General features: G+C 38.2%; 1 protein-coding gene across 7 annotated transcripts in view; it reads left to right on the top strand.

Annotated features, from left to right (window-relative positions):
- Positions 1 to 10103: 10103 nt before the first annotated feature.
- The window catches only part of LOC120571458 (ras/Rap GTPase-activating protein SynGAP-like), a 52209-nt gene continuing 37640 nt past the window's right edge, over positions 10104 to 24672 (top strand). For 3 of the 7 annotated variants that reach the window (XM_039820401.1, XM_039820402.1, XM_039820398.1), the window contains exons 1-3: positions 10104 to 11123; positions 11275 to 11395; positions 15010 to 15113. In XM_039820401.1, coding sequence (XP_039676335.1) covers positions 15014 to 15113 — 100 coding nt within the window. In that variant the 5' untranslated portion in view covers positions 10104 to 11123; positions 11275 to 11395; positions 15010 to 15013. The remainder of the gene's footprint in view (positions 11124 to 11274; positions 11396 to 15009; positions 15114 to 24672) is intronic. The other 4 variants (XM_039820399.1, XM_039820400.1, XM_039820396.1 and 1 more) reach the window with 3 other exon arrangements.

Here is a 24672-nt window from a genome sequence, read left to right on the forward strand (position 1 = left end):
TTTTTCCTCTACGCACTATGAGGTTTTTTTGGTTGTTCTCAATAAAGACATGAAAGATAAAAAAAATTGTTATTTTAGACACATATTTGTCAATACCCTTGATGTAGATGAAGATCAGATAACATATTATGATACATTTATTCAGAAAAACATTAAATTCCAAAAGGTTCACATACTTTTTCTTGCCACTGTAAATCACATTACAGTATAAGCCAGACAGTCGATTTATTTTAAATATGATTGAGCCAGCTGTGAAGCTTTTATAAAAGGTGTTATTTTAAATAGTTTGAGCTCCAGTCTCGAGTGTCACAGCGAACAATACTGCTACGTCGATCCCTCTAGGACCTTAAATTATGTGTTCTATATTTGTTCTCTCAGGGTACAATCACAGAGCAACAGAGTCACCCTGAACACCTCTGAGTGGTTGACTAGCGTGGCACCTTTGACCCCTCGCACATTGAACAGGAATCACTCTCCTGCACAGCGTCCTGCAGCTGTTGCTCATCTCGACCAGTCTGTGTTACGTAAAAGCCCGCTGGGGAACAAAAATAATATAAATGTTTAGTCACCCAGGTTTCAAGGGTAAAAAAACATGCTCCTGAAATACATTGAGTAGCTTCCACATTATTTCTATTATTAGTTTGTTTTTCAGCCACTATACTGTTCCAAATTATTATGCTAATTATATTTTACACTGATTTTCCTATATATGAAAATTATATTTTATATATATATATATATATATATATATATATATATATATACATATATATATATATATAATTTCAAGTCACCAACCATTGGGGTGTAAGTCGAATTTCAGTGAACAAACCACCCAATGAAAACAGTATTTATTTCAACAATAAAAAACTCAAAATACACTGTTCCAAATTATGTTGTTATGTAACAGTTTCAAAACATTTTATAGGTTGTAAAGAACTGAAAATGGTCATTTACTGAATTTGCAGCATTAGGTCATTTTTACTGAAATCAAAAGCTATTTCAATCAAACCCATCTTAACAGGGCAAGTTACATTAAGATATTTGTGGCTGATTCAGAGCACACACTGTTTTGTGTAGATAAAGGCATAATGAGGAAGGTTTCTGCCAGACAAATTTATCGGATTAAGAGAGCAGCTGCTAAAATGCCATTACAAAGCAGCAAACAGGTATTTGAAGCTGCTGGTCCCGCGAACCTCAAGGTATAGGATCCTCCAGAGGTTTGCAGTTGTGCATAAACCTACTATTCGGCCACTCCTAACCAATGCTCACAAGCAGAAACTTATGCAGTGGGCCCAGAAATATATGAAGACTAATTTTCAAACAGTCTTATTTACTGATGAGTGCCGTGCAACCCTGGACGGTCTAGATCAGGGGTGTCAAACTCATTTTCTCAGAGGGCCACACTGGAAAAAAAGAATCCCACCAAGGGCCAGACATGTACAGTTTATTAATGTGCTTTTGGTACTGCATGTCACTTTTTTTTAAACATTTTGGTAGCTTTTCCTTCATTTTTGTTGATTTGGTTCTGACTTTTTTGTGGCTTTCTCAGACATTTGTCACCTTTTTGTACATTTGTTGCTTTTCTGTTGACATGAAACCCTAAATTCCTTAGCCATCATAGAATTTAGCAAATCAAGCAAAAACAAAGATACATTTTTTTTAACGACAACTTGTTCTCAGCCTGAATATGAAAACGCTCTGCTGCCTCTGGGGGAATTTCTGAGTCTCAGGGTTGGCAAATCTGCCATATTCTGCTCTAAATGTCAGGTAATTGCAGTTTAAAAAATACTTTCCTGTGTTTTTGGTTTGGCGCACAACTAGGAGGGCCAGAATTTATTGTGAACCCAAATTGATATACGGGCCGGATCTAAATCGGCAACGGGCCAGATTTGGCCTGCGGGCCTTGAGTTTGACACAACGCTATTGAGAACCTTTGGAGCATCCTCAAGCAAAAGATCAATGAGGGTGGGAGGCAGCAAAACAGCAGCTCTGGGAGGCTATTCTGACAACATACAAAGACATTCAAGCAGAAACTCTCCATAAACTCACAAGTTCAGTGGATGCAAGAATTGTGAAGGTGATATCAAAGAAGGGGTCCAATGTTAACATGTAGCTTGCCCTGTTAAGATGTGTTTGATTGAAATAGCTTTTGATTTCAGTAAATATGACGACCTAACGCTGCAAATTCAGCAAATGACCATTTTCAGTTCTTTACAACTTATAAAATGTTTTGAAACTCTGTTGTGCATAATAATTTGGAACAGTGCATTTTGAGTTTTTTTATTTTTGAAAAAATACTGTTTTCATTGGGTGGTTCCATGAAATTCGACTTACACCCTAATGGTTGGTGACTTGAAAATTAGATTATATATATATATATATATATATATATATATATATATATATATATATATATATATATATATATATTTTTTTTTTATATATATTTTAAATATATATATATATATATTAGGAATACATGTGTAAAATATCATTTGCATAATAATTTAGAACACAGTGTAGTTTCAGGTACAAATCCTGCTGAGTCTGCCTTCATATCAGTTGGCCCTCAGCAAATGGTTCAGGCAGAAATTTAACTTTTAAAGAAAAGCTCCTAAAATTCAGATTTGACATTGCTGCCAAAAGGATCAGGTTGCACTCAAGTGGATTTTCTCCTGCTGTTCCTGTAGTGTCCTGATTATGTTGGGCAGAGCATCTCGCTAAGCAGTCAACCATGTCTTTGTTCTCTGTCATAAATAACCAGGCTGTTGATGCAAAAAAGCATCATTTGATGTTCTTATCTGTCAGCTGGTCTTTGATTAATGGAATACAAAAAAAAGGCCCCTAGCCCCCTGACCTCTGCTACTTGCTTCAAATATCCTGTAAACTCAGGTTGTTTTGGTAGTTGATGAAAAAAATTCTGTGATACAAAAAGGAACTTAAAGTAGAAACATAACATCCAGAATGAACTTACCAAGACAGATTTAAAAGTGAAATGATTAGTTGATTGATTAATCATTCTGTCGGCAGAAATGTAACGGGAACAATTTTGATAATTCTTCAAGCAAAAAAACAGATATAACATATGAAGATTTGCTGCCTTTATTATTTTTCAGAAAACTAAATGTCTTTTTGTCTCTGGTTTTTCACTGGTGGCAACAAGCAATTTGAACATGTTAAATTGCGTTCTAGGGAATTGTAATTCACATATTTTGACCATTTTCTGTTTTTATAAACCAAACACTCGCTGTTAAAAATATTTTTCAATTTCTTTGATAATTGAAAATTATTTGGAATGGGCCGAATACTTGGCCTGTGGTATTGCTGTTTGTAGAATTCATCAAAACCAAATTGTACCCCAAAATTACTTACAGAAGGACTCCAAACCACTTCATATGCAACTCCCCTGTATACCCTACTACTAACTTACTGATTTACCTGACAGAGAACTTTGCAGATTCAGAATGTAATCCCAAAATATCACAATGACAATGTGGAGCGTCATGGACTCATTGCAGTGTGCTACCCACCCGGCCCGTTATGAGAGCTAATCAGCACATATCTGCGTTTATCAACCACCAGAACCGGACTGTGTGTGTGTGTGTGTGTGTGTGTGTGTCTTGTCTGTGTCTGTGTGTCTGTGTGCGCAGAGAGAGAGAGAGAGAGTGAGTCGTATGATCGTTTACGAATTTAACATTTCAGCAGAGGTGTTAATTTCCATACAGGTTTAGTGGCTTGACAGTTAACCGTGAAGTAGGGGATTTGATTCGCGGGGGTATTTTGGTGACGGTAATGTTACTAGTTAGCAGTAGACTGTAGAGGTCTACTTTATATTCTGCCTCTGGTTAGTGGTGAATGTAGGCTACAGCTCACAGCAACTTAATACTATATAGTGTCTGGCTTTTGTTTGATATTTAGTGTTGGCAAATGGCTTTTTGTTGAGTTTCCTCTTAGCGAAAAAATAGACACGGAAAAGCGTAGCGCCTTTTTTTCGCCAACCTTATTCCACACAACAGTCGCGATGTTCCTTTCAGCTATCCGCTTGTGCTCCAGGAAAGTGAAGAAAAGTAAGTTTGGTATATCCAGCAATCATGTAGCTAACGTTGGAAGCAGAAAAAGAGTAGTGCTACTTGCACATTATTGTGGGTCTGAGGTATATGTCACATTTTAGCTGCCAAAGTGCCGCTGCTTTCTTCGACCCTCTCTGTCTCTGGTCCTGTGCTGTGCTCAGTCAGTGTGCAGTGTGAGGGGGGAGTGGCCAGTGGCAAAAGTCAATGTGTGCTTCTTTTACCGATATATATTTAACGATATCTTTTGCATTTCTAATCCAAACGTTGTCAAACTGCACCGCACTTACTCGTGTCCGTAGCAAGACACCTGTCAAGTTTGAAATCCATCGGACTAACTGTTCGAGAGATATGCGCATAACACAGACACACAGACAGACAGACGTTCCTGCAATTTATAGATAGATTTAATTATAATTATAATTAATTACTTGTATGATTCATTTTAATGCCAAAATGTCAAACGTTCAACTTGTCAATTGTGAGATTTGCTGATTTGCTGTATTTAGTTTCATTGTTAAATTAATGTCTTTGGCTTTTTGACTGTTGATCGTATAAAACAAAATATTTGAAGATGTCATTTTGGGCTTTAGGAAATTGTGACATCAGTGGCAATTTTCATTATTTTCTGACATTTTGTAGACCAATTGATTAATTGTGAAAATAGTTGACCGTCTTAGTAAGATTTGTCTTTCATGATAAAAACCCTCTTTTAAATTGCTTAAGCTTTGGATGTGTTAATGGATAGCCAACACAATGTCAATGAGGACCTTTTTAAAATAGTCACTTTGCACAAGTGTAGGTGAACAGTAAGTGCTATTAATTATGATACTGATCTAAAAGGAATAAGTTAATAATCCATTATACAAGAAGCATTCACACAGATATGAACATTGATTTTATGCCATCATAAATTGTCACATTGAGGGCTGTACCTGCAGTGGTGAGGCCATTGTTCCTGTAACAAAACAGGCTGCTCAAATGACACCAGGAATAAAGATCAAATCTACTTCCCTCTTCAGGCAGTCAGATGGTCTCTGTCATGTGTTCCTAGTGGGCCGTCTTACTTGCTCTGTATTTGTCATATGCTGACTGACTTAATAGTGACAGACTTTATATTAATCATGTTATCGAATTACAGAAGACAAGAAAAAGAAAATCCAACCGACGTGACCAAACACCACAAAATTCTTCTGGTAACAGAATGAACAAATATCAGTTTTGCTAACCGCAGCATACAGTGCTGCGTTGGCAGTTAAACACGCAGTTTTGAGACAACACAATTAAACCAAAATAGGATGAAAGGCCTGTGGAAGGATGGCTAAAAAAGAAGTGGTGGGTGTAGCAAAGACACACTGTTTCAAAGAATTTCACCAGCCTTTTTATGGTTATTATATATCATTTAGCACACATTGTTGTCACACTCTTCCGCCCCAAGTCGAACTGTATTCAGCGCACAGTGGCATCTTTACTTTTTGAGGATACAGATTTCAAATAACATGTTGGACAAAACCATGTCTAAAGGTTTTGAATCGTTATAATGTCACTTTACACCAGTGGCATCAAGAGCAGCAGCTAGATTTGAGAAAAGGCTTTTATTTTATTATGTCTTTTCAATTCTATCAACCTCAGTACTTGTTCTTTGAAAGCAACTGCTGCCCACACACTGTGCCACTTGCTTTGGCGAAGATGGGGGGGGGGGGGAAACATTAATTCAAAAATAACAAGTTATACCTTAAAGCGATGATGATGAATTCAGTGTCAGGCTAAAGCCAACGTCTCTGGTGGATAGATGGATGTAACGTATGCAGTCCAAATATTTAGCCAGTAGTGTTTTAGAAGCATTACATCGAAAGCATCTCTCATATCATATGCAACAACAGAATACTGAAAGCTTTGTTTCTTACATACCGCACAGTGCATATGGTACCAATTGAACAGTTTTCAGAATTGGATGAGAGGAAACTGCATTATCTCTCGTTCTAGTGTGGTAGTTGCCATGGAGACGAGTGTAGGTGGTGTACTGTGCTGTACTCTGCTGTACTCCTTCCCTTGTCCTCTCCCCTCTTTCGTTGCCCACCCTCTCTGTTCTGCTATCTGCAACATCCGCGTAACTTTCATTCCTTCTTATTGACCCAAATCCTCCTTCTGGATTTGCGTTGAGCTAATTTTCAGTGTGAGTCACACTCGCTTTAAATGTATAGCCTGTAATTAAGCCCCCCAAAAACAGCAAACTGCCAGAAAGTTCAACTGGTTTGAGAGAGTGTTAGGCTTTACTCTTTGTGGATTCAAAAGGTTTACATGAATATTATAATCAAGTTTTTTGACATAGCTAATTTAGCATCTTCTTCATATCCTATGACTGACGGCCTTTGTTCTGCTTAGATCCCTTAAATTAATTTCTGGATTATTCTTCATTCCATACATTTGTTTCTTGCTGACCGTCCAGTTCTTGTATATGCTTTGTCAATCGCTTCTTTCTGCAGACCAGCTATTCTTTTATCAGTTGCCATGGAGATGTAGAGTATGTGTTTCTGTGTGTGAGTAAGGGTTGAGGGTGAGTGAAAAAGTGGGGATGTTTCATTTCCAGTTTATGTTTTTGGTTTATTTTTGATGGCAGCATGTGCTGTCCAGTGTCCCAAGTTAGTCTTTGACATTCAGTAACATCACTGTTTGCTTCTCCCCATCAAATCGTTTTTTTGCAGTCTATACATTTGTTTTGGCTCTTGTTCAATGCAGCTGGATCACACTTTAAATCCCAATAAAATAATCATAGTAAAAACCTCCAATTTATACTTGAAAGATAAATGTTTTCTGTTTTAATGCATTAGTTCTAAAGCCTGGTTTTTCTGTGTATTTGTAACAGATCCAACCTTTAGTGATTTATTTAGAGGATTATTACCATTTAGGAAAAAGGTCATCATTACTCATGTCTCAGTTTTCTAACCTTTTTATATCCACCAGCCTCATGTTTGTGATATAGAGACACAGGAAACAAGAAATAACTGGGTTGCACCCTTTTTAACAGGGATTTATGTAACACCATTTTATATATGCCAATGTAATGATCTATGACACATTCAGGATTTAACAATTAGCAACACACATTTATGTAACATGTTTACATAGCAGATATCAAAATAAAAATGCAAAACAATTGCTGGTGCCTCCACACTTCTGCGTCTATATGGACAGTGTTTATTGGACTGTCTGGCATTTTTTCAGTGACCACAATAAAAGTGATTATGGACTGTTAAAATACAAATGAGTCACCGACAGACTTTGCCTTCTCCTGTGTATGGGCTAAAAAAACCATCACTGAGCACTCTTATGAATAGATTCACATTTTTTTCAAGTAAGTCACATGCCCATGTACACATTGAAAGAGATGTTTTTTGTTACTATTTCTCCTCCATACTTGCTTGAACGCTTGAACTTAGACTGCTGAAACCTTGTTAGCTTCAGCTACACTTAAAGGGACACCCCGCTGCTTTTATGCATGAGGATCAGTTCATTTGTCAAGGGGAGTACTACAGTTGTCATAATTTCTTCTTTGGCTTTAGTGCAAGCTTTCCAAAGTTTAAGAAACTACATAACTCCATGTCATAGTATTCCCGCATTGCCAGACCTATCTCCACAGCACTGTGGGGATAGTCAGCTATCAGTCGAAAGGTTGGTGGTTCGATCCCTGCAGTCCCATGTCGCAGTTTCCTTGGGCAAGACACTGAACTCCGAATTGCTCCCGATGCTGCGCCATCGGTGTGTGAATGTTTATCTGATGAGCAGGTGGCCCCTTGTATGGCCACCAGTGTATGAATGTGTATGAATGGTCAATTCTTGCCTGTAAAAAAAATAAAAAGTGCTTTAAAGTGCTCATATTATGCTTTTTGGCTTTTCCCCTTACCTTTGTGTTATATACACTCACCTAAAGGATTATTAGGAACACCATACTAATACCATGTTTGACCCTCTTCTATCAATATGGCCCAACATTTCTAAAGAATGCTTCCAGCACCTTGTTGAATCAATGACACGAAGAATTAAGGCAGCTCTGAAGGCGAAAGGGATCCCCCACACCATTACACCACAACCACCACCAGCCTGCACAGTGGTAACAAGTCATGATGGATCCATGTTCTCATTCTGTTTATACCAAATTCTGACTCTACCATCTGAATGTCTCAACAGATATCAAGACTCATCAGACCAGGCAACATTTTTCCAGTCTTCAACTGTCCAATTTCGATGTGCTCATGCAAATTGTAGACTCATTTCCCTATTTTTAGTGGAGATGAGTGGTACCTAGTGGTATCTTCTGCTGGTGTAGTCCATCCGCCTCAAGGTTGCTTCACAAATGCTTTACTGCATACCTTGGTTGTAACGAGTGGTTATTTGAGTCAAAGTTGATCTTCTATCAGCTTGAATCACTCGGCCCATTCTCCTCTGACCTCTAGCATTAGCATTAGCATACTGGATGATTTTCCTTTTTCAGACCATTCTTTGTAAACCCTAGAAATGGCTGTGTGTGACAATCCCAGTAACTGAGCAGATTTTGAAATACTCAGACCAGCCCGTCTGGCACCAACAACCATGCCACGCTCAAAGTTGCTTAGATCACCTTTCTTTTCCATTCTGACATTCAGTTTGGAGTTCAGGTGATTGTCTAGACCTGGACCACACCCCTAAATCCATTGAAGCAGCTGCCATGTGATTGGTTGATTAGATAATTTCATTAAGGTGAAATTTAACAGGTGTAAATTAAACCACATAAACCTATTCTGGTACAACCTCTAAATACAATTATGAACCTGAAAATGAGCGTAATATGAGCACTTTAAGTAGTCACTATATAAATACAGTCCATTTACATTTACAAATTCCTGGTTGGATTACCTTGTAGTGTGAATGCTGTATTTCTACTGCTGTGATAACCTACCAGAAATTAAGAAATAGTGTTTTGGCGTCTGAGAAGGCTTCTAATTCACAGATCTTTTACTCAAACTGGACTTGATCGTACATCATTCTCACTGGTACCTGAAGTACCATGCCCCCACCAACGCAACCCCTTGTGCTGTTTTAAGACAGGGCTGATATCAGTCTGAACGCCCACTAAAAGTCTGGATATCTCTGCCTCTGCTGCTTCCATTTTGGGCATTCTTTACGGCCAGAATGAACAGGAGAAACAATTACAATGATCAATAACTCTTTCAGTGTACACGTGAGTATTGTATTAAGATGGATTTTAAAAAATCTGAACCTGTCCTTTAATCTGTTTCTGTGGCTGATTTGAATGAACTTGAGTAGCAACTGTTCTACATGTAAATCAGATCTATCCATGGCCAGATAAGTGTGCTATGTATTATTCCTCTGCTGAAATATTTTACACTAATTTAGGAATATGCATAATGTAAGCATTGTATCTGCTGACATAAATATCCTAAAACTAGATGTTGATACTCTCAAGGCCTCAAGATTGGGCACAGCAAGGTCCCTTAATATGCTGGTTGTGCTTCAGTAGCTAGTGCATATTATATATAAAAAAAAAAAAAAATTAAGTTTCCTCAAAGCAATTTCTACACAGTGGCCCTGATGCTTTTGGGGGCCCCTGGGGATCTTGTTACCAGAAATCTGTAATGCCAATGACCAGCTGATACACAATAAGCTGTTATTGTCGGTCCATTTTCCTGATGGTTTCCATTTACACCTTGCAGTTGCTGAGAGCAGATCTTATTATAACGTTGTTAACATGAAATGTCACTTAGACAGTTCCTAAAGCTATAAAAAGGATCCTAAAATAAGTTTATGGAAATCTTTCAGGTGTGCAAGCTTGAGCCTTATTAAAAGTGCAGCACCCCTACTTTAAGACTGTGTGAGACATTAAGCCCACTCTACATAGTTAAGAAGTGACTTATTGAACTTTGTTATACTCCCTTACCTCTTTCCAATCGTAATTATTCGGCGCATTGGGCGGCCGGCCGTCATCGTTTCGTTTTATTTTCGGGTGTTATAACTCCAGAGATGCTAGAGCACAGCGCAGGGCGGACTCGAGCTGCCTTCGGAGGCGTTGGTTTCTGTTTCTGTCTATCTTACGCACTATCTCCGCCCTCAAGAGAGAGACTTCTCCGTTTACCGAGCACCTTTTTTCACGCACATCAAAATTAGGTGTGACGGACTGCAGGAGCGCAAAGGACACACGGCGTTAATATAGCACCGGATTCCCCTTAATCGGTATGAATCTCTGGATTGTGGGGACGTCGTTATGCCAAGCGGGGTGAACTACAGCCGCTTTCCAAGATTAAATCACCCGAACTAGAAGCAAGGAGCACATAAAAAAATGTGCATGAATCAGATGTTCAGATGCTGCTGCACATCTTTGGGATTTCAACAGTAAACACCTTTGGAATGTTGATTTTTTTTTAATGCTTTTGTGGGTTTAGCGCGCACAATGTGCAGTACGTTTGTGTGCTCGGAGTTGGCATAGCCCACATCACCTTGATCATTATCCTCATTTCAAAATCGGCAATCAGCGTGATTCGTGTGCAGCGTGCAGTAGTTGTAACCACGCAGTAGGCTACCTGTGTTGTTAAATCTATGTACAGTGTTTTAAATGTAAATTTAACTAATAAATGGTTAACTAATTGGCTCTGTGGATCGTTAGACCAAACGCGCTAATAGGACTTCGTATCATTCCCAGATAATAAGGCGACGCAGGGGCTGTTTGAAGTCACATGTGCCCAGAACAAACAATTAAGATGACAAAAACCGTCCTCAGAAGAGATTCTCTTTATTACCGAGGAAGCTGCATTGGTATCACATCTCCGTTCCTGTATTGCAATAGAGTTGGAGGACAGGGAGCAGAGGAAGAAGAGAGGGAGGAGAAGAAGCAGAGGAGAGCTGCTGAGCTGCACAACAGAGCCACTGCTGATAGGCACGCTTTGGCTTCAGTGATGGACTGAGCTGAAGGTGACGTGACACCCTGTGACAGCCAGCTTCACGTGTTCCTCAAGAGCCTCCACACTTGACAACGGCATGGATGGACACACTGCAGCATAGGTGAGATCAAGAGGAGCTGCCCACATTGAACACATCAAATTGGCCTAATGATTGAAATACAACTATCTCTCAAAGAGGACAAAACCTGGCCATTTATTTGGAAACAGTCTCTCAGGTCTGCACACACTGATTCTACCTTTGTCCCCAAAAGCAAGTAAACCTGGAACCTCAGCCCCTTCCCAAGTGCCCTGGAAACCCACTGGATTCTGTCTGCAACCACAGATGTAACTAAGCTGTCAAGATTTCTTCACCAGGAAGTCCTGTGATTTTGGGTAAGTGTTGTATACACATGTTCAGGCAGAAAGTACAGTGACATACTGCCAGATATATACCCCATCTTACAGTGAAGTGTTCACCAAATGTTAGTGACAGTTGTCCTGGAGAGGCTTACTAATTGAAGTGTTGAAGTCCACCTTACAGCCTGAATATTATTCCGCAACAGGCAGCACAGTCTCTACCTGCTGTTAATACTCACCAGCTTTGCTCAGGTTCATGGTCTCACTGAGTTTTAAGGTGATGCATTGCAGAATGGGAGCCTCCTCGAGGGTCGGCCTGATGAATGTTTGATAAGACAATTTATGGAGGGTTTCCACATATAAAGTTCTGATTATGCACCATGTTCTTTGCAGGATACGAGGCCATTAAGTATTACATGCTACATTAGCATAATACAGTACATACAATGCATGCAGGGCACCAGCCACTGTGGCAGTTGGATTTTAAAATCCACTAGCCACACGTTTTTACCATCCAATTTCTTTTTGCCTCATATAGGTGAAATACAGGAAATGCACGAGCATCGTTATTGAACTTGTTAAGAATACACATTTAAGTGCTGTCAAGTTATTAACCAAAATTAATTAAAGTCATGACTCTTAGAATATATATTTTTTATTTTTTTCTATTTATTACTTATTTATTCATTTCCCCTGTCACAGACATACTATACTGACTCTTCTGAGTTCACAAAAGAGGAAATGGTGGACTTGAATGTGAAAGAACAATGGCAATAAACAACTACTAAACAACTAAATCAATTACTCAATTCTCATTGGCAGGTAGAATGACAGTTTCACCTGCCAAAGGCAAAATTTACCAGCATTTGTGTGTGTGGTCAGGTGTTAATTGCATGCCCTCAATTTATGTTGTACCACTATGTTTTAGTCAATTAATTAATTTATCAAGTTTTCTGGCATTTGAAGCCACACAAGTGTCATGAATTTGAACAGCTGCATTTTCTTGCATGAAATGTCTGCTAATTGACACAAAGCTGCTTTCATAAAGTATCGCTTGCCCAAGATGCATTCTGTACACATACATATGAATATCACCTTACCTATGATATATCACAAAATGCAGCATGTGAAACTTAGTGTATTGGACCTAGAATATTATTTATTCATATTAACTTATTTCAAGAGATTTTTAAATGAGGTCCCTGCACTCTTCCCTCCACAGGTGAAGTCAGTGTAAGGACCTGCTTGATTGGCAGTTACCTTCTGTGAAGTCAACCAGACTTTCTTGCCATTTGGCACTGGTAACTGTTTGCTAATTAGCTATCTCTGAGTGTTGAACAACTGCAGAGTCTACAGGGAGGTTCTGAAAGCTGGGATATGCAAATTAGTCATCAAATTGGTCATTTTTGAATTTGACTTAAATAACCAAATGGGAGTTTGCAGGGTTATTTTATTTTATTTATTTTTTTCGAATTAATTTACTCTTGACTCCAACATTTGGCAAAAAGTCTCCCACTTTCACTGGACATTGCACTGGATCTGTGTATTTTGGATGATAAGATACACTTGTGTGAATTTTTCCTCAGCTGGCAAAAACAGATGTACTTGATGTTTGGACACTCTGTAATGTAGCGCCGGTATGATTGGAGGCCACTATCTTTACAGTCCATTATATTGCACTGCAGTCTCTTGCATACAGCTAAAAAAAAAAAAAAGGGAGGGAGTGGGAGAGAGAATAGCTTCAGTTAATGAAATGTCTGAGGCTGCATACTTGATAAAACGAGATAAGTCCAGCTCACTCTGACTCATTGGCCCTCGCAGGATTTCCTCGTCCTCTTCCACATGAAATGCCTATAAGATATGAATCTCATACATCTCTTCATGAAATTATTTTCTTCGTTTAGCTGAAATAGAGAGGCGAGAGTCGTGGATGTCTTATTAATCTTCCTCTGTTCCTCGTGAACTGTTGAGAATCTGGACTCCTTGCCTCTCTGCCACAGTTGTCAGTCGGGCGCCTGACAGCCGGCAAAGAGCTGAATCTACTCCAACACCCAAGTTTCTGTCATAATTCTGCTCCTCTTCAGCCATCTTTAATGCAACGCATGGAGGGGGCTTTCTCTCGCTGCCAAGGACAGAAAGGCTTTGTCAGGCTGTTTGTCAGAATGTTCTCTAAAAAAAAGTAGGTACTACTGTCAGCGAGCTCTTGTCCTGCAATCTTCTCAAATTGTTTTCTTTTGCCTCAGGCCATTCATTTCTTTTGCCATCCTCATTTCTTTTAGCAACCCAACAGAGGAAACACAATATAGTTTTACCCTTCTGGTAATTCTTCTCCATATCCTAAACCTCTGGTCTCACTTAACAGTCTCACAACATACTGCCTCATAATACGCCTCTGTTTTCTCTTGCAGAACTGCCTAACTCCTCATAGTCACATTCTCTAAATTCAATTTCAATTCAGTTGTATTCATAGTGTCAAATCACAACAGGATTTATCTCAGGACACTTTACAGATAGAGTAGGTCTAGACCACTAATTTACCAAAGAACCCCCCCCACCCCACCCCCAAGAGCAAGCATTTTGGTGCGACAGTGGTGAGGAAAAACGTTCTTTTTACAGGCAGAAACCTCAGACAGACCCTGCCCCTAGTGGGCGGCCATCTGCCGCTGCCAGTTGGGACACACAGACACTGATACAGATGTACAGATATTGAGAAACATGATTCATAATAATTATAGCAGTTGGTATGATGGACATTAGCAATTATAGTACCAATAAAGATAATAGAACTATGACTACAAATAATAGTAGTAGCAGTGCACGGCGTAGAAGGGCGTGGCAGCAGCTGCAAAAAAACAATCCATGTGCCACCGCAATTAATGCCACCTCAGATTGTCCAAAATTTCCCTGTTTGGATGGGGGGCTGTTTTATGACTGAAATTCCAATCAGAGAACAAGGTATGAAACACTGATGTGTCGGTAGGAATGCTTAATAATTAATCATAGTAGCAGCTTGTGGTTAAGCAGCATCATGACATTTAGTCTACAAGGCTGTAAAGGGCAGCTATGATAAGTTGAATCTTGCTATATCATTTACTGTGGCCTTCAGTTTTTCTATGGTGAGTGAAGTTATGACAATTAACCTGCACAACTTTTTTGGGGGTAAAAATCAGATGTTTCAAGACGTATACAAGTTTGTGAGTGTGTTCATATTCTCTGCAGTAGTCCCAGATCGGGCCTCCCTGTTATATGTATTGCATTCAATTCACACAGCTAAAAATGAGTTTTTTCTGCAAGATAAATCCCTGTTGATCTTTGAGAAAACCCATAGGGTCATTTAACAACACCTACTGCTGTTTTTGAGGTTTTCCAGAATCCACAAAGACTCAAATATTCCACCTGCTGCATGATAGAAAAATATTTTGCCACTTTATTCCCTATTCTAAACCAAAATTGTAGTTGCATTTCTCCTTGTTTGATTTGAACCAAAATTATCAAGTCTTGTTTTCATCTTTGGTCATATTTTTCTACATTAATGTTATTTTTTAAACATGCACAATAACGTTTATTTTCCATGTCATTGTTGTTGTAAGTGACTATCAGTCTATAAATCAAAAAAAAAAACTAAAAAAACTTGTGTCTGTACAATATAGCTGCATGGACACATCTTCAAAGACGTGGCTGCCGCATCAGAGTCAGTTTGGGTTGGTTGGTCAAGCGGAGGTTTGCTGTGGCGGACCTGGAGTTTTAACCCCAAGTGAGTCAGTTTAGAGGTCTACTTTTGCTGTCAACTGTACCTAACTTTTACAGCCTCTTCTCCAGTCTGTCATGGTCCAATGAGATTTTTCTCTGTTATATGTTTTTATATGTTCCCCCTAATCCCGCTGCTCTCTCTGACATCCATCGACACCACTGTTGCCAATTGTTAATGAAAGGTTTAACGTACGGTGTGAATGGAGGGCTCTGCTGTGGCATTCTGCTCTTTTTTTTTTTTTTCTCTGCCATGGCTTTCCAGTCCTTTTCAGCCCTATAAAGCTTTACAAAAGTACCTCCATATATTGAGGATTCTTTACTGCTCAATCCTCCACCGGAGCATCACTCACCCTCTGAGCCCTGCTTTGTCACACTCCCAGAGCTTTATTTTGATATCCTTTAGGTTTGATTACGGTATTTGCCTTTTACTCCGGCTTTGATACACTCCAAGTCTTTCTCCTCTCTATGCTCTTTTTATTTCCTTAGATGAAAGCAGCCATTTCTGTTCCCTCCAGGGACAGGAAGGGAAATCATTTTTTGTAAGTTAGCGCAGCGTGTAAAGCTGTTGTTTCATTTCAAACATTAAGACCTACGCAGTAATGTTTTGAAGTGTTGGGAAGAAACAAACAAGAAGCAGTCCATATTGTAGGGGGTTGTTAGTTGAGAATCACCTCATTTTAAATTGTGATGAGATACAGTAATACAGAAGTATCTCTGTACAGTCGGTGTTAAGAGCTTCTGCTTGATCTTTAATTTCATGTTCTTGTTGGTCATTTACAAGCACAGCAGTAATGTTTCTAAATACAGTAGTAAAAAAGGGAGTTTGATGGAGAGCTGTGCACAAGCTGCGAACATGTTCCTATGGTAACTAGGCCACACTCCCCTTGGCTCGCTCACACACAGGCAGAGGGACAGGCAGGAGAGAGACGGGAATGCTGGAAAACATACATGAGAGAGAGAGAGAGAGAGAGAGAGAGAGAGAGAGAGAACATCTTCAGATTGTTTAATAAGGTTACTGTTCTTATGCCTTCCTGCACACGAAAGGTATTTACATTTTAAAATGGCTGTCTCTAGGCCTTGAGAAATCGAGGTTACATTGCACTTTCTTTCTGTTCCTCCAAAAAGATATCAAGCCGATCTCAGGTTCTTTCCCGCGGCTCCCTCACGCCCACACTGCCCTTGCTTCCTCAACCCCTCCACCCACCTCTCTTTTCAAATGCTGCAGCTCTACCTCTTCTGTGCATTTTACATTTACTCGACTACTGTGCTGTTTCTAAACATAGCACCGAGTGGCTCTGAACAGTCAGGAGTGTCACTTGTCCCTTTTTTTTGCTCAACTTTTCTTTACATACTGTAAACCCAATAGCCCTATTTAAACATCTTGTAATGAAAACACTATTAACTAACACTAGTCACTTTTTAGTGCCCTTGTCTTTTGAATGTATATGTTGAGCTCAAGTTTAGCTCGAGCTTAACTGTATTAAACAATAGCCCTGACGTTTATTCACCTTGCATTTAAAAGCACCCAGCATTGCAAGAGACAAGAGTTTATTTCATCAAGCAGCTGATTCTCAGCAGTGTACGTCTCTGTGTGCTCGGCATCTCCAATGTTATTTTGTGTTTTTGTAAATCGCTGCTCGCACTTAAACCATGTCAAACCTCCTCTGGCGATGCTGTCGGCTTGTCAAAGAGCCACAAGGTTAATACAGCGAGGTTTTGCGTCTGTCAGTCATGCAGGCTGATTGTTTGGACAGCTCTCTGTTGATGAATGACCTTAACTTTCTGCACACATTCTGTGGCTTTTCAACAGCTGTGATGAATTTAGGATGGCAGAGTTAAGCACTGACTAAAAGAGTCAATTCACCCAAATTAAAAACAAATATATTTTCTCACTGGCCTCTATTGCTATATATACAAGTTTTTGATGATTTTAAAGTGTGACTTAACACCCTGTTTAAGCAGTTTTTAATACAAAAGATATTGATTCAAATCTATTTAATTATAAATAAATTTGAATTGAAAAAAAATAATTTCCCCTGTACTCTATGCCCTGGGGCATGGAGTACAACATTACTTTGTTTAGTCTAGAGGATCAGAATTTCAAGATTGTTTCCTGGAACAACTGCTGGTGCAAGATACACTAAAGACTGATTAATCTATTGGTAGTATAATAAAGTAATTATTTACTAATTCAAGAAAAGTGCATTTATCTTTAGGTTACTCTTTAAGCCCTTAAAACACAATTCCTTTAACCTCCATTGTATTGACGGATGCTTGAAATAAAACAGTTTGATACAAACAGCGTAAAATTTTGACTCCTTTGAATAGAAATACAGAAACAAACTGTAAACTGAACCACATTCAGCCTTTAGCTAAACTTGCATTCAATTGAAAATAGGCCTGCATGATAAATCGTTATTAAAATCGCGATTACATTTTTAAACGACTTAGATATATTTTTCTTCAATTAATTTATTGAAAGCATTTGACATTGACATTAACATGTTTTTAATTATGTTGAGAAATGTTCAAGGAGTTCAGATAGAGCCTGTATCAGGGCCATATTTATGTGTTATATATTTGGTAGCCTACTGTACTTAAATGGCCAGTATGTACTTTATTTTCTTTATTCGAAGCCTCTATGTTTACAGGCTTGTGGTGCAATGTGCTATAGGTGCCAAAAAAAAAATCTGTTTGGTACTGCCAATTTCTTTTGTTTTGTCATGGTTCATGTGTGCAATAAACATTACACTTCGTGAGAAAAGAAATCGTGGCAAAGAATTGTGATATCAATTCTAAGCTAAAAAATAGTGATTCATATTTTTCCCCGAATCGTGCAGGCCTAATTGATAACCTATTCCCCAATGTTCAACAACAGTTTTATGATTGGCAGATTATGCAGTATGGGTAAAAAGTGTGCTTGATAACAGCATTAAATTAAGATTTCATCAGGATACCTTGACACATTGACTTATGCACATATTGGAGCTGTCGGAAAAACAACAACTTCCGAGCCACAATTACCATTTTGCTGTTGACATGAACAGTATTTACTAGTTGGAATATGGCAATTAAGGAGGCTTCCATATGACATCAATGCGACATCTGCCTCAGCAGGCCTGTCTGTGAGTCACCAGAGGCTCCTCGTTGTCAGATGCTGCAGACAGACATAACGAGATCTTGTGTGTGTGATCTGTAACTGGAAACACAGTCACCTCAAGACAGAGTGGACTGCTGCACCATCAACATTGTGGACAGTCTCAATAAAAATAAGCTCACTCAATTTTCTCCTCAGCTCCCACCCTCAATGTAGCGAATTGCGAGACGTAAATCTCAAAGAGGCCTCACACATGTAACGTTAAACAAACAGAACATCTGTCAGAAAGGACACCGCCTTATTTAGTAGCAATGCAGATTCTCCTCGAGTGAAAATGCAAATGATGATAAGAGATAGGATAATTGGGCCTCATTCACCAACCGTTCTTAAGAAGAAATGTGTTCTTAAACCCTTCTTATGAACTTTTTACGAAGATTCTGGCATTCACTAATGTTTTCTTAACTTGGATTTGTTCTTAGCTAAGAACAAAATCTACGAACACTGAAAAGCACTCTTACGCACATTTGAGTGATGACAATTTGCTCCAAATGATTGCTTACTGCATTTTATTTAATTCTACAGTCGTTTACAATGATAGTATTGTACTGTAATGTATTTCTGATCATTTGTTGAAAAAAATATCATAGTATACAAAAAAAACACTAACACTGCAATTTACATTAGCAATTAAACTGATTAAATCTTGCGTTATTTGGTGATTGATCGCTATTTATATGGCCAAAATGCAGTGGTAGAATGTAACAAAGTACAAATTCGTCCTAACTTTACTTAAGTAAATTTTTCACGTATCTGTACTTTACTTAAGTAGACTCAATAGTGCATAGCCTACTTTTGACTTTTACTTTGTTACATTTTGCAGCAATTATCTATACTTTCTACTCCACTACATTTCTACAATGTTCCGTTACATTTCTGATCAGTTTCCCCGACAACGTCTTCCTGACCGTCACACGTTTGTCTCACCAGTAAAGTTTGTTTGCCGTAGATACTGTATATATGGGGCACCGCTGATCCTAAGCCGGCTCCGTGCTCCAGAGCCCGTAGCGCCCCCGCTGACCCTCGGTAATACAGCCCCAGAAAAAAAAAACGTTTGTTTTATTATTCTTGTTTTTAAATCAAAGTTGCTATATCTATTTCTCTCCACAGCGTCGTTTACTCCGCGCCCGCGAGAGCGTCGCAGCGTTCATATCTTATTTATTTGGCTGGACCTCTTCACATCTCCCCATTTGCTGCGCTTCACACACTTTATTTGCTTACTTGCATGGTTAAAGAAAATAAAATACATCCATGAATAAAACCAACCGCATTCCGATTCTAACAACACATTTCCGTTTTATGCTGGTTAGGATAGGAACTTCTTTTAAAAGCCAGGCCTTGTTTGTGGTAGTGGACACCTTCTACTTTTACTAAAGTAAATATGTCTCTGGTTATTTGTACTTTTATTTAAGTACTGAGATTCAGTACTTCCTCCACCGCGGCTCCGACAATCTCCGAAAACCTGTCTCCCAGGAGGTGCACAGGAAGTGTCATGTCCTTATATGGGAATTTGCGGGGCGTTATCTTATGCTAATTAGGAACAACTGGCACGCGCTTTCAGTTACGAAGACGTGGGATTCATCAATCCTAAGAACACAGATGCGAACAATTCTGCTGTTTAAGAACACGTCATGAATCCGGCGTAGACTTTTCTTAGGAACCTTCTTAAGAACATATTTAAGAGAAAACTTAGGAAGATATTGGTGAATGAGGCCCATTGTTTTTTTCTTTGGGATGCAAAGAGGCATCAGTAAAAGTATCTGTATTGGCATAATCTTTCATTTAAACTTTGCTGTTTATTACAGTCATACTTTTATGTCCAATCCAAAAAGTGAGTGATTTTTATGACGTGATTTTAGGTGTTCAAATACATAATACAAGCATTCATATTGCAGTTAGAAAAGTCACTGTACTATATAACAACAACTTACTACCCTGATATCTACAGTATACAGTATACTGTCCCGGCAGTATTCTCTGTGGGAATTTGGACCATGCTTATTTTTCAGTCATAGTTGTGTCCTCCTGATAAAAAAAAAAAAAATTAAAAATTAAAAGGCTTTTTTTTAATAATAATTCTCAATGACTTTTGTGCTCACCTGAAGTGTCGCCATAAAACTACGACTTTGTCAATGCTAATTTATCTTTACAAACAAACTATAAGATTGAATACGTTTTTTGTTTAGTTTTCCAAGATCTTTCTGGAGCTGTTTCACCACCACACACTTTATTTATTTTTTTCCCCAGCTGCTAGTAGTGCCTCCATTTCCTTTGTGCATTGCGGAAGAATAGTTTCCATCAACAGCACATTTAAAAATCAACCTTATTTAGTCTTGTACTTCATTTTGTCACTTTTATAGTGAACAAAAAAAAATATATAAAAAAATAAATAAAAAAAATACCCAAAACCTGCTTAGAAGCAGTATGGATTTGGGACATGCTATTGGTTGTTAACATGCTGGGGTTAGCATTTAGCACAAATGACTGTTGTGCCTAATTACAGGCTAACAGAGCCGCTAACAGGACTGTGGACTCTTGTTGAACACTAATAGCGCTATGGAGCAGTGTTTTTGAAGTGCTGTCTTGTTATGTAAGGTAATGTGAGGCCAGGAATAGTTATGGTGGCAGCCCGCTTGGACTGAATGAATCAGAATCGGTTTAGAAATCAGAAATACTTTATTGAACCCCGGGGAAAATTGGGTGACATTGCAGTTGCTCCCATTCTAGAATAAAAAGACAGATAAACATAGAGAGATTATAAGACGCATAGAAATAAGATCTAAATAAGTATCTAAACAATATGAAAATTATACTACAATATATAAAGCAATAAATAGAAATAAGAAATAAAATGTGTGTGTGTGTGTATGTATATGTGTGTGTATATATATATATATATATATATGTGTATATATATGTATGTGTGTGTATATATATGTGTATATATATATGTATGTGTGTGTATATATATGTGTGTATATATATATATATATATATATATATATATATATATATATATATATATATATATATATATATATAAAAAACAATGTAAATAATAATTCTGAAAAATGGATCTATGATTGTCTTAAAATGCAAGAATAGTATAAATAAATGTACAGTATAAATGCAGTATCAATACCAGAGATTTGCACATTAATTATTATTGTGCAGAAATTATAAATAGATTAAAGAAGTTAAAAGTTAAAGTTGCTTTAGGTGAAATAAGTCCAAGGGCCAGTCTGGAGTGCCAGACACTCTTGTTGAAGTTTTAAAGTTTGATGGCCACTGGCAGAAATTACTTCCTGTGGTGCTCTGTGATGCATCTCGGTGGAATGAAATTAATAGTATATGTATTTAATGTAGATTGGTGTCGTAGCCGATACCCAGTCCGGCTAATAATGTCAGTATTGGTGCTGATATCGATCCGGCGGATTGAATCGGTGCATCTCTAATTGTAGTAATTGTTGTTTGTTTCCCGTGAGTTAAATGGAAAGTTGGGGTCAGTTTTCATTAAGTACATCTTTTGATAAATTAATAGCTGCTTTGAGATTTCATTGTTATTAAAAACTATTTCACAGATGGTATTTAGCAGTGCTGCTTATGCCATGATTACTTCAAAGGGTTGGCACATAGTATCTAATACTGCTTCTATTTTTATGCTTGTGACAAAACAAATCAATCCTGTGGAAAAAAGGTTATGATTTTAGCCAATTTATTAAAAAAGTAAAGTTTCAAATGTGTATTAATAAATAAATGTATGTGTGTATATATATATATATATATGTATGTATGTATGTATGTATATGTATATATATATATATGTGTGTGTGTGTGTGTGTGTGTGTATGTATGTATGTATGTGTATGTATGTATGTATGTATGTGTGTGTGTGTGTATATATATATATATACATACATACTAAAGGTTGAGTATGTTTCTCCAACACCCACTCAGTCTTCCTCTTTCTGTCTTTCTCTTCCTCTGTATCACAGTTAGCTAGAGGCTGTTGCCACCCACACACTCAGTCCTGACAGCAATTTACATTCAGAATAGTCAATGTGATCGCATCCATGCGTTATAATATGTCACGTTTACTTAGAGCACCACATGAAGCAGGTGGCAGTTTTAATAGCAGTGATGTTCAAAATTTCAAATATGCTAAATAATCCTGCAGATTCAGCCCCACATGAGACACAAAATAATTTGAAATATTTTCTTCAGATGAGGAAGATAGGTCTGATCAGTTCACCCACTTCACTGTTACCAGAAACACAGTGTTGTCAGCATGTTACTTTGTGTCTTTCATCATCTGTATTGTGCAGTTTTGTGCCAATACCTTCTACAGTTCAAGTAGGAGCCCTTGGAATTGTTTCCATGGATACCAAACAATTAGCTTGGAATCAGAATAGAACCTTGAGAGTCGCCTACTCAGAGGCTTTGGGAGCGAGGAAATCATAGGATGACAGGGTGTCTTGTTTCCATGTTGCAAAGGGAAAATAACCAGCTCCTTTGGGTAATTGGGGAATTTAAAAAAAGAAAAAAAAATGCTCCATTGGATCAATCACAGACAAAAATAGAAGAGCAGAATAAATATCAACATGAAACGTAATCAGGATTTCAGCTTTTAGAGACCAACCTACGGATTAATCTGACATTTTATGGCACACTTTCAAAGGATCACAATGTATGATTACACAACCAGCTTAGAAAATGTATAACATCCTAACAATAAATGAATATATAATAAGATGTGGCTTTATTGTATGACCAGGGCTAAAAGAAAATTGTCTTTGGCATCAAGTAAGGGCGACGTTTTACCTTTAGACATGCTTCCTTCCCGCTTGTATCGCTGTCTTTCCAAACCATGAACTGTGTTTAGCTGGAAATTGGTAGCCTGATAAGTCCTCCAAACCATACGCTTATATAGGTTGTTTATTTCTACTCTCTAATTGGACCCATTTTTTCTTCCTCATATATAAACATTTAACGTGGCGGTTGTGGTTTGAAACACATCGTTAACAGCCTTTGGTCAACTTGTTTTTATATGTGCTCTATAAATTAATTTGGAATTTGGATTGGATTTTAAAACGGTTGGAGTTTGGTTAGGTTTAGGCACCAAAATGACTTAGTTACAGTAAGTTTAGGAAAAAAGGTTGTGATTTGAGTTAAAATGTGACGTTACTTCATCTTCCAGTTACGCATGTGATGCAGAACAAACGGAGCAGTACAAGAACCCTTGTCTTTTGGGTGAAATTCCTGTGATTGTTTGAACCATCCACGACCCCAACCTACCTCCCTACGCTGAATTTGGTGCTCCTATACTACGTCTCCTTACTTCCTGCTTTGCTTCCGTCATAATTACTATGGCCACTAGAGGGCGCTGCCACTATAAACGTAAATATCAATGTAATTGCTGCTTGAACAAACGACTTGTGGGCGTTTTTTGGGGGAGGACAGTCTCTGATAATCGCACCATTTTGTCAAGCTTTTTTTCATTGTGTTCATGTTATCTGATTTCTTAAGTGGGGGATTATTGTGTTATGTTTTGCCCTAATGTATCTGTAGTAAGTGACATACTGTAACAGTCCAATGTCATATTTCACTTGACAAAAACGAGAGTTGAGAGTTGTCATTTCTGTAACTCTATTTACAACGACGTGCAGGGCGACGTCCATCTCATCCACGCTCGTCACCATTTTTTCCGTCACTATTTATTTACTAAATGTATCTAGGTAGCTAACTGGCAATGTCTAATCCATGTCTGGAACCAGGCTGAGAAAAAAAGACAATTTTTCAGGAGGGAAGATTTACGTCCCATAAAAATAGAAAGATCTGTTTATAAAATCCCTCTTCCATTTCTGTTGTTGTTCGTATGGAGAGACAAGGATTTCGGCCTCTGAAGGATGCTCCTGTGCATTGGCTTTATCTTCCATAGCCAACACACAGTCATGTAGAGAAAGCGTCAGATCTGATTCCCTACAGACAGCAGTCTATACTTTTATAGATCCATCATCATGTTCCAGTTTGCACAAGCCCAAAGTCAAAGACCATGAAGTTCAAGATGACTCATCATTACTTCTTCCCACTATATAAAGAAGTATGTCCAATTTAGTTCTCACATCAGGTTTTTTAATCATTTTCCAGTGGCCTTGGATACAGGAAGTTTTCCAATGGAGGGGCGATAAATAGCGTCTAAGACTATCACAATGTTGTTCTTTGTGTCTGTCTGTCCTTGTTGGTGAGCTTCCCTTACACCTCCTATTCTGCATTGTTGACGTGCTGATAGCTTATTTGTGATTATTATGTGTTTGTCATGTTTTTTCAATGCTAATTCCCTTTCTGTATGTTACCAAAGCAGCTGCAAGGTAATGACACAAGCTATGAATAAGATAATGTAACTTGCCAA

This window comes from Perca fluviatilis, chromosome 13, assembly GCF_010015445.1.
Source record: "Perca fluviatilis chromosome 13, GENO_Pfluv_1.0, whole genome shotgun sequence".
NCBI lineage: Eukaryota > Metazoa > Chordata > Actinopteri > Perciformes > Percidae > Perca > Perca fluviatilis.